General features: G+C 39.9%; 2 protein-coding genes across 3 annotated transcripts; both read right to left on the bottom strand.

The window, feature by feature from the left end:
- Positions 1-1,539: 1,539 nt before the first annotated feature.
- Positions 1,540-3,944, bottom strand: LOC105224875 (cytochrome P450 302a1, mitochondrial). 2 transcript variants are annotated; one of them, XM_011203100.4, is made up of 6 exons: positions 3,721-3,944; positions 3,183-3,656; positions 2,952-3,127; positions 2,228-2,874; positions 1,972-2,169; positions 1,540-1,882 (listed from the first exon to the last, which is right to left on the bottom strand). In XM_011203100.4, exons 2-6 carry the CDS (start codon positions 3,572-3,574, stop codon positions 1,748-1,750), a joined length of 1,548 nt encoding a protein of 515 aa, XP_011201402.2. In that variant the 5' UTR covers positions 3,575-3,656; positions 3,721-3,944; the 3' UTR covers positions 1,540-1,747. The 2 variants fall into 2 exon arrangements, with proteins under 2 accessions (XP_011201402.2, XP_049313346.1); XM_049457389.1 differs by having other exon boundaries at positions 3,183-3,936.
- A 1,652-nt stretch (positions 3,945-5,596) lies between these two features.
- LOC105224876 (UDP-glycosyltransferase UGT5) lies at positions 5,597-8,393 on the bottom strand. Its single transcript, XM_011203101.4, has 5 exons — positions 8,192-8,393; positions 7,547-8,083; positions 7,007-7,446; positions 6,203-6,315; positions 5,597-6,137 (listed from the first exon to the last, which is right to left on the bottom strand). The coding sequence occupies exons 1-5, from the start codon at positions 8,308-8,310 to the stop codon at positions 5,679-5,681; spliced, it is 1,668 nt and encodes a 555-aa protein (XP_011201403.2). The 5' UTR covers positions 8,311-8,393; the 3' UTR covers positions 5,597-5,678.
- Between the last annotated feature and the right edge of the window lie 689 nt (positions 8,394-9,082).

The raw sequence follows: 9,082 nt of genomic DNA, 5'->3' as shown, positions 1-9,082 counted from the left end.
ATTTTTACTGAAATTTTAATTGTATTGTAAAAATGTCTACCAAAAATCCAATTTTCAGTTTTTTTCTTCGTCTAATTTCTGTGAGGAGTTATTTTTTATATGAGAAAAAATTTATTGAAAAATGCCAACCATTTAAAACTCCCGTTGTAGTATATATAGCAGGAAAGCGTTTAAGCTAAAAATTTTGTACGGTAATAAATAGTTTGAAACTGATTCTAAGAGACAGTTCATCACCTTCATTAATTCCTCCAAAATTCCTTGAATTACCTGAGAATTTGAGATTATAAGCTTTAATGAACGAATCATTGACAACATACCTAATTCGGAACTAGAAAGTCCTCTACCCTGTTAGTTGTTCCTTTCGGATTAATATCAACAATGTTTATTTACTATATAAATATGTAAAGAGGTTTCTAATAAGAGTGATATAATTTCTTAAAAAAAAAACACACACTAATTGCTAACAAAATTCCAATGTTTTTTTATTTAATGTTGAGTCAATCAATAAAATTAAGTTCTGAATGTAACATCTTTCAAATGGCCTTCACTACTACTATTGCACGAACGAATTCGATGAATCCAACTTTCGAGTACTTTTTCCAAGTTTTTCTCAAGTCGTATGTCGTGAATAGCATGTTGAATATTGACTTTTAAAGCTTGAAGGGAGTCTGCTTTGAGTCTAAAGATCAATGACTTCAAATAACCTCACAAGAAGTAGTCTAATCTAAGTCTAAAGTTAAAACACACCTCCATGGAGGCCACTAAATGTCACAATTTCGTGAAATAACCGAATCTCTTAACTTTTCTCGCAATACAAATAATTCGGTTGTTGCACGTGCTGTACCCTAAGGGGTCAGTCTGACACTTAAAAGCGCAGAAAACACGTTTTTTTTAACACCAGTCGTAATCCGATGCATAATTTTAAACCTTTGCGTAGTGATCTCTCTTGAAGCCATTCGACATTTGGAGGTATTTGAAACCTGTAAAGTTCTCCGTTCGGAACTTTATATCATAGAGTTCTGAAACCGGACCGTCTTGTCGAAGCAAATCTGTATGTCTATTCTATAAAGTATGTATTGTTAAAGAAGTGGTATGGTCGCGTATTCACAGGAGAATCGTTGGAAATTGTTATTTCCTTAAATTTGTAAGGAAAATTACCCTTGTCTCGATATTAGCGGATTAGGAACAAGTTGGAGCTCAACTGTATTCTTGCGTTCGGCTACCATATATTTTGGTTCCACGTGAATTTGACGAGCGCTAGTCAACTGCCGCACAAACGCAATATCCTTCTGATTCAAAGAAATTTATAAGATGTTCAGTGAGCTCTTGGTTCTTATTAAGTTCGCATATTCCTGGATGTAGGTATTTTTACTGATCATTGCTTGAACCGAGTGGTATCATTTTGAGTATGCCGTTAACACTCAAAATATAGCACATATGAAATATAGTTTCGCCAAGTATTCACCTATTTGAATCTTAAAAAGTTACGGAATCATAGGCCTCAAACTTAGATCTAAGCACTAATTTGGGCCCAAAATCTACAACACACTAATGTTCTTTATTATTTATAATCATTTATCACTTTCCATACAAAAAACAACTAACTACAAGTACAATCTTCACAAAAATTACAAAAAGAATAGTTACATAAATTTACAATATTAAGAGGTATGTAGTTCATCCGAGATACACAAACACAAGTGCTGTAGTTGGCGACAATCAGTAAATCATTTTACTGAATCTGTAATCAATTTCCGTGGCTTGACTCATCTCGTCGCTTTAGCTGTATGCTCACCGGCCGACTGGGCTTGTTGATTAGTAGCGTCCGTACACCCATCTTGTCTGCACCCCCCATCCAAGTTACTTCAAAGTTTCGCAACAACTAGCGAATGAGATGAAAATTTCATGCAAATCAAATACGGATTCAATTTTAAAAATAGCTTTGCGGCTCAATGCTCATTGGGTACTTACGCGTAACATGAAAACGAGTAATATTTGCTCAGCCATGCGACGGGCTATGCAAGCGCGCATGCCATGACCAAAGGGCAGCACTAGGTAGGGATGTACGGCTTGATTGCGATGCAGCCAACGCTCGGGCTTGAATTCCTGCGCGTCCGGAAAGTATTTCTCCAAACGACAGGAGATCATATTTTGTGTTACCACCACAGTCTGTAAAGAAATTTCATTAAGAAGATGTGTCGCTTTGCTAGCTTTAACCGAAACCCACCCCTTTCGGCACATGATAACCGCTAAGCACCAAATCTCTATTGAGTATGCGTCCGACGCCGACTGAAATCGGATTCAAGCGCAAGACCTCCTTCAGCACAGCGCGTGTATATGGCACCTCGGCGCGCAAAGCATCAGCTGATAAGGGTGTTTTCGGTGTGGCCAACACACGACAGGCTTCCGCCTTCAACTGCGCTTGCACTTCTGCATTCCTAGCAATGTGATATACCGCAAATGCTGTCGTATACGAAGTGGTATCGATGCCTGCTAGCAGTAAATCCGCCGCCATGCCGACTACATCGCAAAGATCGAGGTTTGGATTTTTGAGATACTCTTCAATCAATGAGCTGCGCGACATAGTGCCATCATGGTTGTCGCCGTTGTCGTCCGGTTTACTCTCCTTGAAGTACGCCAACTTTTGAGACACTAAATCGATGGCGACACTCTCCATATACTCTTGCGCTTTCCGTAGCCTACGATATTTGGGTGTCTCGAAGTGGCGCCATAACTTCAAACCTTGATCGGTGGGCAATATGATGCTGTTTGTTGTTTCTGCAGCGCGCATGAGTTTGGTGGAGCGTGAGTTTGGTAGCTGTTCGTCGGGTGAGAAGCCATTGAGACGCTCATCGAAAGTCATTAGGCAGGTGACTAGGAAGGAGGTTGCAAATAGATGTAGAAATGTTGGGTGCACTATAAGTTTAGTCATTTGAATTAGATAGACTTACGTTCCAAATTCAAACGCGCTAACTTCGGTAATATGTCGAAGCTGCAATCCAATGGCAGATATTCTAGGAACTCTTGCGTTACCAAATCCAAGTCAGCAAGAAAGCTGCGTACGCTCTTCGGTGCGCTGATCTCTTTTTGCAACTCAGAGCGTAGGTGCCACCATTCCACGCCGTTGCTATAAATAGAAGAAAATTTAGAAGCAGTTAAAGTCTCGCTTCACATATACTAACGTGGGCAGTAAGCCGGCTGAGCGATAGATGTGCGGCCGATCTTTGCGATACTTCTCCAATGCCAAATGACTGCGTCGCTGTGGATAATCCCGCTCATTTAACAGCGTCGCAATATCGTTCGGATCATATAACCACACTATGTCCTCGCCCGGTATCATGGTCTCGCGCACGATCGGTCCATATTGCTCGTACTTATCGCGTCCCGCCTTATGCAGCTCCAGCCAAGAGTAACGTCCAACCAGCGGCAAGTACTGATACAATATACCAAGTCCGAAGGGTCCACGCGGTCCCGGTATATCCTTGTAGGGTTTAGCAAATGCTTTCGACGTTGAACGCGCTGCCGTAGACGAGAGATATCTCTTTGTAAGTGCGCTGCTGATTATTCTAGCCATGCTGCTTCTATCAAGCACAGCAAGCACATCCGAAATCACTGCTTTTTACGGTGGCGATCAAGATCAACAAAACCGCTTAACACTAGAGCGTCACAGTATAAATGAATTTCGGTTAACGAAAACATTGCGGAATAGCGTGAAAATACCATTGTTTCTACTCGTATATATTGCTTCACTTATAGAATGATTGATCCACATATAATTGACTGTGTGTATCCAAGTTTGAGCTCATAAATAAATGCAAACCGTAGCGAAGTAAAGGAGTTAAGAATCGACGTAAATATATAAATGTATTTACATATATTTCACAGACTTAGATAAACATGAGAGCTGGAATCGGTTTCCACAGTCGTTCTCACTTTGTTTATTTGTGGAACTTAGCGTTTATTTAAGCTCAGCTTAGCACCCACTAAAGCGAGCAGCAGCACATATCAGCTGTTAAGCCTCAAAGCTTACGGTATGTATGTGTTGAGTTCCAGTTAGAGCATTTTTAAAGATTTAGAAGTTCATCGGCAGTCACGAAGTTTTAATACCCTACTTTTCAAGCTTATCACTCGATAATACTATGCGGGCAATCGGTTCAAAAACGCAATAAACTGTCATATAGCGTGTTGTTCAACCGAAGAAAGGGAGATACTTTAGGAATAAAGGCAGCAATTAATGACCAATGAAAGGTTCAGTATACGGTTACGCCAGAACTTCTTTCAAACTTTTAAAGCAACTAAGTTCTACGCCGTCATCTGAACACTAAGCGAAAACATTTTTGGTAGTTTTGAGTAAGAATCATTAACTCAGCAACCCAACTTTGCCTGCGACTATTTCGATACCACTAATAATAGATTCATAAATTCAATCGCCATTGCCATCTGTTTCCCACTGTTCCCTTGATGTGTAAATCTGTTGATGAATCGGTACTAATTTCTTATACAAGAATATGTCTCTGAAGTAAAAGGTGATCCGTTTCGAAGTTATTTACACAGAAACTTCAAATTTGATGGGATATGTTTCTTAACATTCGAAAAACCATTCTATAGCATTTATTTTTCGAAGATTATCTCGTTCAAATATTGGCCGCGGCTACGTCTTAGACGGACCATCCGTTGTGCATAATTTTCGATGACTCGTTCGACTGGTAACCGGCGAGTGACACCCGCGATGTTTTGCTCTAAGGCCTGAATCGAAGTGGGATTATCCGCATAGACTTTAGACTTTACCACAGGAAAGAGTCTAACGGTATGATACCATACCACACAAGCTTGACACGACTCACGCGTGATCTGTCAAAAAAAGGATACTTAAACAGTATTTTGATCACCCGTTTTAATATATATGTGATGTCGGTCAAGAGATATCTTCGACTGTTAATACCTAGAGTACCATTATCACCTGCGTTTTACTATTCTTCAGATAACTAAATATATTGACGAATCTGTACTTATTCCGTATAATGGGAAAATGCTTGTCCAGTAGTGTATAAGGATCGAAAAAATGATCAAATATTAGGTGTTTTCGTTAAAATACCGTTCAAAAACTGTAATAAGTGTTTTTGTTACATCAGTCAAAGGAACTTTCCGGTAATTTGTTAATGGACAAAATATTTCTAAGAGTCCATTTACTATTCCAGAGTTCGCCTTGAAAGATTAATCATGAACAATAAGAAAACTGTGATCATAAAAGTGAATCCACTTATATAGCAGAAGGGGATGTAATGAGTATGATTATTTACGGTCGTTGATGACTATGCACAGTAGTTCAAGTATTAAGTAAGTATATTGAGGAAAGGAATTTAGGAATCATTAAATCTTGGCGCGAAAAAGTGTTGGCAGGAATCAGGACCCAAGCCGACACGCTGGGTTAGTCATTAAAGTCTATAATTCACTCGAAGTCACACGACTTCACTCAATTAAAAAAATTATATTTTAGCTTAATGTTTACGGTACTAGAATCAACGGATTTAGTCTTCATATTGGAATTTCTCTTTCATTGGGCACAAATTTTTTAATAACACATATTTCATTTATAGCGAGGTTATTTTATTATTATTCCATTGATTTATTAAAGTAACTAAATATTTATTTCTAATTTTTTTTTTGTTTAGTCTACCTCACTGCACTTTCTTCTTACTGTCATTTGCTTTCTTCGCTTTACGTTTCAGACTTTTTTCTTTGTCTACGCCGTTCGTCGCCGTCTTCTTGCTCTTGCTCTTACATTGTTCTCTCAGCTGTTTCAGCACTATAAAAGTATTGACCAAGAACATTACCAACATGAAGAGCAGCACAGACATGGCGTCCAAGGAATGCAAAGCAAAGAAGCTCCCTTCGGCAACTGCCTGCGAGTGAAGATAGCCACTTTCTTTGGGGTGCGCCATGACGTGCTCAATCCACCAGAGTGCCTCTTCGAGCGGATTTTGTGGCCGATTACGAAAAGCTACCTGACGAGACTTTGCGTTCTCTGTGAATTGCGGTTTCGTAGCCAATGCTGAGATGGCGCTCTGTAGTTTTTCAGCGCCGGACTTTAAATCTACGCTTAGGCCGATGCCCAATGACTGCACACGTGTCGCGATCTGTATTATAAAGAAGATGGGAATTATGTTCACTGAAGCTGGTGTTATTTGTAATGCAAACTCACACTTGGTGGCTGTAAGGAATTAGTAACTGCAATAATAGGTACTCCGTGGTAGATAGCCTCCTGCACTTCCATATGGCTGCCGCTCGTAATAACGCCTATCACCTTGTTTTGCGCTGTAAGAGATAGATGTAAATTAAATATTACGTGTAATTAAATATTAATAACTTTAAAGCGCTGCCAAACTAACTGAAATTAAGTTTGGATATACCAAACTAAATATTCCGCAAATTTTTCAATCGATCTAGTTAAAGACAAGTGTTTCCATTACAGATATCTCCAAAGAAAGAATTATGCGTTCTTAGGGTATAGTCTCGGAGGCTGGTAAACCAGTATGTCTCCTTGATTAGTTAGATTTCATTGTATCTTGATACAGCAATAATCACAACAAAGTTATAGGTCCAAATAATGACACTGAAATCTGGAAGCCACACCGAAGTCTTAGATGCATGAGCTTAAGAATAGATGGTAAAAAGCTTGATAAAATGCTTTAAAGAGCTCTGAGGATGTTCTCAAGATCTGATATTGACAGTCCAAGAGAACAAATATATATAATATTAATTTATACTTCATCGATTGTACGAAATCAATGAAGTAAGGCTAAGGCGATTTTTTAGTGATCGCCGAAACAAATAGACGTTTCTACACGAAGCAAAATTTATTCCAACGGTCGAGTCTATGAAACCGATACGAATCCGAATTTATATCACGCGAAAAACATGTTCTAAAGTGATCGAAGTGATGAAAATTTGTTATTTGGTAGAAATCACAAATAAAGAAACCACCATCTCGAAATATCATACTCACCCAAAATATTGCTCTTCTTCAACCATTTTCCCACATACAGATTTTTCCTGCCTGTCGACGGTATCATAATCTTCTTTACACCCCACACGAAACCAAATTCCGGGAATTTATCGATCACACTCAGCACCTGTTCGATGAGTAATGGAGTCAAGAGCTCAGGGCCAATGGTGATAACGAAGACACCCTCAATGGAGTCATCAATGAACGTTTGCATCTCCACCAAAAGCGGCCGATTGATATTATCGAATTGCAAGCCGGCGACTTGAATTACATTCGGCGGCAACGAGTGCACATAATCAAACGCCGGATGACTGTTAACCAACGCGACTTTAACACGATCGCGTACGCTCTCAAAAGTGGGTTTTACGTGAGCTGCTTGCAATCCCTCGTGCCTAGCCAAGAGAGCCTCTTGTACGCGCAACACCGTGAACTGACGAAAGCTGCAAGCAAAAGAGAATGTGAAAACAAAATATTTGTGTACTGAATTTGTATGTATGTATGTGTGCATAGAGTACACTGGCACTCAACGCGGTGACTCACAATTGGGCTGCGGCGTAAACTAGTGTGTTGTGTAGACGTGCGAAAAAATTCATGTGCTCGTCGTGTGTGCTAGTGAAATGCGGCACAGTGGCAGATTGCAGCTGCGTGCCAGGCACAACTTGTAACAAATCAGGTGTGATATGTGAGGCACTGACTGCCACAATGGGCACATGCTCGAAGAGCTGCGTCAGCGCCAGCAAACAGGAGTGCCCGTAGGTGGCGTCGTAGATGATCACGTCGAATGGCGCTTCCATGCCAGAGCCTCTAGAGAGCGCAATAAGCTCATGCAAGCCACTGGACGAGAGCACAGCCTGGCAGACTTTCAGCTGTTTGTTGTACCAATGATAGATGCGCTCGAAGGGATTCAACCAGGCATTGACCAAGCGGCTGTGTAGATTATTGCTGACGTCCAATGCTTCCTTTACCTGCTCCAAATGAATTTGTGTTAGGTGTGGCGACTTCGAGTGCATTGTACTGCCGCTGACTAGCGTAACTTTATGGCCGCTTTCAATTAGACCCTTGATAACGGCATCGTGCCTACGAGTGTGCGCCGAAGTGAAAAAATGCAGAAATTAGAAATACACACACAATCATAAACATAAGATATAATTAATGTAAGCTCGCTTGTTTTGCATTAAAATGTACCAAATTTGTTGATCCGGCGCTAATACCTCGACTAAACTAAGTATATTTGCGCTTTCTGCGCCGTTAAGCGCATGGCAGAGCGTCACGAGCAATCCGATAGCAAAGTATGTGAATTTCATTGCATTTGCGTTGCGCACGAACCGCTGCCAAATATGCACTTTCTGTGGGACTCGTTTAACTACTGAATTGTTTATCACGCAGCGCCGGTACGTGGAGCACCGGTGTGGAATTGCACAAACACCAGAGTACCAGAGTGCCAGAGTCGCTGTGTTAGATAAGGAGAGCCTATCTTATCGGTTTTTATGTGGATTTATGGTTTTTGTTGTTGTGATAAGAATTAGACTTGTGGAACGTGTGTGTAAAATTAAGGGAAATTGCAGTTTCATAAGTAAGAAGAGGGTTTAAGAGAGCGTGACTAAAATATTGAGCGTAAAATATGATACGCGAAGTGAAATGGAGAAGCGTGAGATTTACACTCTACATTATATATGTATATTGTGTACAAATGTAGATCAATATTCTTAGAATTAGGTGATTTATTATTAAGCAAGAAACGTGAAATAGTTTTTGCTACCGTTTGTCACAGAAACACTCAGGTTTATTTTTCTGGGGAGAATTTTTAGTACGAAGAAGAAAATATTATCAATAATTTGACCGTTAATTGATGTAGATCGCGCTTATCTCGTATTTCAACGTCATGCGACATATGGGAATTCCCGGAAGTTCTAAGCTAGGTAGATGACGGTGATTTTATGAAAATTGCTTTAGGGCAGAAAAACTTAAAGAAGAACGTTTCAAGTATTTCGTATATACATATGTATGGACCTTAAACATAGTAAACCATATTAAGTTTGCCAGAAAGTTTGTAACAACCTGAATTAAATGTCGGAG

The sequence above is a fragment of the Bactrocera dorsalis genome, chromosome 5 (assembly GCF_023373825.1).
Source record: "Bactrocera dorsalis isolate Fly_Bdor chromosome 5, ASM2337382v1, whole genome shotgun sequence".
Lineage (NCBI taxonomy): Eukaryota > Metazoa > Arthropoda > Insecta > Diptera > Tephritidae > Bactrocera > Bactrocera dorsalis.
The sequence above is the reverse complement of the archived record's forward strand: the minus strand, read 5'-3'. Positions and strand labels throughout refer to the sequence as shown.

Bases quoted from the DNA above. Each gene is read 5' to 3' on its own strand.
- LOC105224875 (XM_011203100.4), bottom strand. From the start codon at position 3,574: ATGGCTAGAATAATCAGCAGCGCACTTACAAAGAGATATCTCTCGTCT. The intron at 2,875-2,951 runs GTAAGTCTATCT...CCTCCTTCCTAG, and splicing joins AGCGCGTTTGAATTTGGAAC to TCACCTGCCTAATGACTTTC. The intron at 1,883-1,971 runs GTAAGTACCCAA...CTCATTCGCTAG, and splicing joins TACTCGTTTTCATGTTACGC to TTGTTGCGAAACTTTGAAGT.
- LOC105224876 (XM_011203101.4), bottom strand. From the start codon at position 8,310: ATGAAATTCACATACTTTGCTATCGGATTGCTCGTGACGCTCTGCCAT. The intron at 8,084-8,191 runs GTACATTTTAAT...GCACACTCGTAG, and splicing joins GCGCCGGATCAACAAATTTG to GCACGATGCCGTTATCAAGG. The intron at 6,138-6,202 runs GTGAGTTTGCAT...TTTATAATACAG, and splicing joins ATTCCTTACAGCCACCAAGT to ATCGCGACACGTGTGCAGTC.